We start from the raw sequence: 5,051 nt of genomic DNA, 5'->3' as shown, positions 1-5,051 counted from the left end.
TAATATATATTTTATTAGTTAGAATAAAAATATTATTGTAGTGTTTTTATGATATAAAAATTGTATTATAATATAGTGTTTATATATTTAATATAATAATATATTAAATTTATTATAATATAATTTATTTAGTAATTATTATAAAATAAAATATTATATTGAATAAAATAAAATAAAATAATATTTGATTAAATATTACATTATTAAAATATTATATTAAATATATTATTTGTATATTATATAATATATCATATTATTATAACATATTGTATTATATTAATCAATACCATTAAATATAGTAATAATTAATTAGTAATTATAATATATTATATTATATTATATTTTAGTATAAAGTAAAATAATGTGTTATATTATATAACATACCAAATAATATACTAAACCAATTAGGTATATTAATTTAGATTTAATTGATAGATAAATATTATACTTTAATAAGGTGTTATATCATCAATTTTCTCATATGAATTGTCAAAGCAAAGCTCTAAATTGTCCAATTATCCTAAATTATCCCACTTTACACCACTCAAAATATCCCAAAGGGATAAAATTATTCCATTGAAACAATTATCCCACTTAGTCCCAACTTGTCCCAACCAATAACCCCCCTTAGGGATAATTAGTTGAGTGATTCTAGCCAAGGTTTTAAATATCGGCCAACATGTCTGACATGTCGGCCGACATATCGGTTTGAGGGCTTGACCGACACGATATGAACGTTTTTAACTCGTATGTCGGTTTTCAGGGCCAAATCGGAAATATCAAGGTCATATCGAGCATATCGGCCTATTTTTTAGCTTTAAAAAATCGGTCGATATGGTACTTTTTTTAAGATCTGTTTTTTGTTATCGGTTTGTGTTTAGTGATAAATACGCAAACCCGTATAACCCGTTCTCATGTTTAAGGGTTTCTTATGAATGAACCCGATAGAAAGAATTTATGAACCCAAATCCATATATTATTTACTTTTTTATATGTTTAGTCTATAGAATTTATAAAGTATGCTTATATTGAATTTATAAATGCTTAGATTACATTTAGGACATGATATTATTATAGAATTTATAAAGTATGCTTATATTGAATTTATAAATGCTTAGATTACATTTAGGACATGATATTATGTATATGTGCAATACCCGATATGACAATCCGATATTTAGTCAATGCCCCCCGATATATCCCCGATTTCCGCTATCCGACATGGATTTTAGCCATCCGACATGAACCCGATATCCGACATTTAAAACCTTGATTCTAGCCCTGCCTCTACCCTTCCCCCTACTCCTACCTATGACATGTGGTCCACCTTCAACTCTATTACCTCTACCTATAGATATTCCCCTTCCTTCAACCCTCTTTATTACTAATGAAGTTGTTGTGGGAGAATTGTTCCTTGCTAATTCTTCACTAGATTGCCCAATTACGTTCTTGCTTCCTTTATGCCAACCAAATTTTCTCCTTTGAGTTGATGGTGGTCCTTCGGTTATTTGTTCATTTGTTACCTGAGATATCAATTGCAAGCAATTAATGATTCAAGAACAAAATAAAATAATTTACGTAAAATTTTCAAACTCAAACATCTTACTTGCATGGCAAGTGGGAATGGATAAGGATAAATTCTTCTTGTGTGTTCAGTAAATCTGCAATTAGAGCACTTGTGGGAAACTCTTGCTCTTGATATCGTATTGATGTTACTTATGCCCTCATTAGGATCCCTCCTCTTTGCTATTTTAGGCCTACCAAGCTTCATGTTTGACTATGTTAGGAGACAAAATCATGCCCTCACCTTCCATATTTCAAAACCTATTACCTTCAAAATGGGTTCAACAAACCACAATACAACATCATACAGTTTTCTATGGTATAAAAATCTGACAAATATCTTTTAGGGCGCTTTCTCATAAATAACTAGTAGCAATAACATGATAATATGGTAGCCTTGTCAAATCCCACATCCTACATTTATAAATTCCATTGGCTAAATTAACATCACAACTAGAATCTCACCCATTATGTTTCACTTCAAAACCGTGTTGATTATCTTGCCCATTCCAGTGAACTTCAAGGTGTGTCTGCTCATTTTTTTAAGAATCCTAGGAGCTACTCCACCATCAACTTTTTCCCTGAGCTTAACTTTCTTTTGCATCTATCCATGAGAGCCGATCTAATATATTCTAGTATTAAAGTTATAGGCTTGTATCTTGCAAGAAAAATAAATGAATTGAAAGTCTTTGACATGTTATTGTCCACTACATCACATAATAATTTGTGAAAGCTTTTTTAATTCTCAATTTCAGTGCAACTTCACTCACAGTTGTCATTTTGACACATTTCCAGTACTGCCTTTGAAGTGCTTTTCTAGTGTGTATCTTCCTTCAATTGGAGTAAGTATGTCTAGCACATTGCCTATGTTCAATTTTAGGTCATACTTCATGAACTGCTGGAACTAAATCCTGAAAATAAAATACAAATTAGAATAGATATTATGAATAAATAGTACTAATTGAGCTCAAAACTAAATTACATGTTCACCTTTTGTTGATCAGATATGATAGTCCAATTCTTTTCATGACCCATAACAAAATAGACACTTAATATTCTCAAAAACCACAACCATGATGACTTTGTGTCTCCCTCAACAATTGTCCACGCAATAGGAAACATTTAGTTGTTGCTATTCTCTCCCAACTGCACACAATAATTGTCCCCCACAAGCAGTTTAAGAAAGCAACCATCAATGCCAAATATATGTCTACAATTTGAAGCAAAATCTGACTTCATGACATTAAAACACACAGAATCTAAGGAATAAGGCTAGTTGGCTAGTTGACCCTCCTCTCCTTCTGTTAACTTCCATACACATGTAGTGTCAGAATTAAATCTCATAAACTCTCTAATATATGGCTTCAATGAACCATATTGCCTCTTCATCAACCCTTAATTTAATACTTTTTCTTTAACTCTCTGGCATTTCTTTAAGCACGTATTGATTTTATGTTGTTTGTAAATTTCCTCTTTCATATCACTAAGGCTTCCACTTTGGATTCCTCAAAATTTGTTCTAGGTAGCTAGCCAATTCACAGTGATTAATCTATTTTTGAAAGTATCACAAGTGTGTTGATCTTGCATGCATTTGATTTGCCTAGCTCTATCATCCTCCCGATCAGGTTCTACATTGAATTTTAAATAGCATAAGGAGCGTGATATTTAAATCTGTGTATTGTCATTTTTCATATAAACCAAATTATAACATTTTTATATTGAGTAGTTTAGAATTGCCTCTTTCAGTATTTTTCTAGAGGTAAATTTCATCCCAGTCACAAAGTGCATGGAAATCATGTCATTATCTTCATTGAAATACTTGCAATATGTTTTCTTCATTCTTTTTCTCATATGCAATTTCCCTTCATCTTCACTATCATCTAATGCACTCTCATCATCAGTTTCCCTTTGATCAGATTGATATCCTCCTTCAAATGAGTCCAAGCTCTTAGCCATTTATTCTTTTGTGTAATAGTTCCTCTTCATCTTAGCTCCCATATGTTCAACCCCTCTTCATTAACTTGTGTTGGTGTGATAGGATAAATTCGGAAGACTCAACAAGCTCATTAGGTGCTTGGCTAGTTTCTGATAGGTTAGGATCAACAATTATTGAATTAGAGTTAGAAATATTATCTCTATTAGCATCAATAGGAATTTTTCTATTTTTAGCACTCAAAAGTCTTTGATTTCTCTATCTACATTCATATAGCTCATCGCTGTCATGTTCAAAGCATCTCTAACTTGCCTATCATTTGATTCAATAGAATTTTCACTTTCATAACCATCCCGTACATTCACATTGTTCTGTGCATCAACATTTTCAGTCATATTTACATTTGACTTAACTTTGACTTCTACATTGTTTTCAGGATTACCACACAATTCAGGAATTGTTTCATATACTTTGGTCTTTCTGTTAACATTAACTTGACCTCTAAACTTATCAAATAAGCCCAAATCATCAAAATTATCATTTTAAGCCCTTAATTAGGTCAATCTTATTTGTTTTATCATCTGCCTCATCGTCACTTTCACTATATAATTCATTTGCCTCAGAAGCTGGTTTAACATGTAGTGGTTTAGGAGACTGAGTTGTTGTTTGGCAAGTGGATGAGGTACGTAGACATATTTAAAACTGGATTGACATGTGGTGCACTAGGAGATTGAGTCGTTGTTTAGCAATTGGATGTGGTAGACATATTCCTCCTAGGTGCTAATTTTTTTCTTTAACACCACTTTCTTATACTTCGTAGGAGTTCTGTGAATGATATTTTTATTTTCTAAAGGTGGTGGTTTACAAACACCCTCCAATGGAATGTCCACCTCTGATGGTGTTAAAAGATGATGATCAACAAAAATATCTACCATTATGTGTTTTGAGCTTCCTTAATTCAACTTTCTTAGCCACTGCCTGATAAAGCATAATGCAAGAATAGGAATAACACATTGCAATATTCATAATTTTTCACAAAATTCACAAGAAAAAGGATAGAGAATGCATTTTTTCTATGAACTCTACATTCAATTTTCCTCCAAAATATTCAATAGATCCCCCTGCTCCAAATATTAACTGACCATCATGTCTAAATTTTACCATAATGTACCCATTTATCTACATAAAATAAATAAAAAATTCAACTTTCCACCAAAATAAACCAACACTAAACCCAACAAATAGTTAAGACTTAATTAAAAAAACCCCTTATTTTACTCTGACTTTCAATAATACTACTAATTTATACATATATGCCCTAATTTTCATAATAATGCTCTCAATAAAACCCTAACTTTCAATTAATTGTGTTCAAAAGCCACAACCTTTATAAAAGAAATACCTATTAAAACCCTGAAAAGAAAATTTGAGCTTACCTTTGAGGACAACGAGAAGATGTGATTCTTCAGTTCTCAAACTTTGCCACCACCTACTCCTCTAGAGCCACAGTGAATCTCTGCCACCACCCACGAGATTCCTCACTCTCATTCATTCA

The 5,051-nt window shown here is 31.7% G+C and overlaps 1 protein-coding gene and 1 long non-coding RNA gene across 2 annotated transcripts; both read right to left on the bottom strand.

Moving 5' to 3' along the window:
* On the bottom strand, positions 1,099–1,831 carry LOC109832280. The gene is made up of 2 exons (XM_020399705.1): positions 1,607–1,831; positions 1,099–1,523 (listed from the first exon to the last, which is right to left on the bottom strand). Exons 1-2 carry the CDS (start codon positions 1,769–1,771, stop codon positions 1,182–1,184), a joined length of 507 nt encoding a protein of 168 aa, XP_020255294.1. The 5' UTR covers positions 1,772–1,831; the 3' UTR covers positions 1,099–1,181.
* Positions 1,965–5,045, bottom strand: LOC109832281. Its single transcript, XR_002244681.1, has 3 exons — positions 4,933–5,045; positions 2,554–2,709; positions 1,965–2,474 (listed from the first exon to the last, which is right to left on the bottom strand). It is a non-coding gene; the product is annotated as an uncharacterized LOC109832281 (long non-coding RNA).

Source organism: Asparagus officinalis, chromosome 3 (assembly GCF_001876935.1).
Source record: "Asparagus officinalis chromosome 3, Aspof.V1, whole genome shotgun sequence".
NCBI lineage: Eukaryota > Viridiplantae > Streptophyta > Magnoliopsida > Asparagales > Asparagaceae > Asparagus > Asparagus officinalis.
The sequence above is the reverse complement of the archived record's forward strand: the minus strand, read 5'-3'. Positions and strand labels throughout refer to the sequence as shown.

Coding starts and splice junctions, on each gene's coding strand:
- LOC109832280 (XM_020399705.1), bottom strand. CDS start 1,771: ATGAAGCTTGGTAGGCCTAAAATAGCAAAGAGGAGGGATCCTAATGAG. Junction 1,524..1,606: donor CATTCCCACTTGCCATGCAA/GTAAGATGTTTG, acceptor TTGATATCTCAG/GTAACAAATGAACAAATAAC.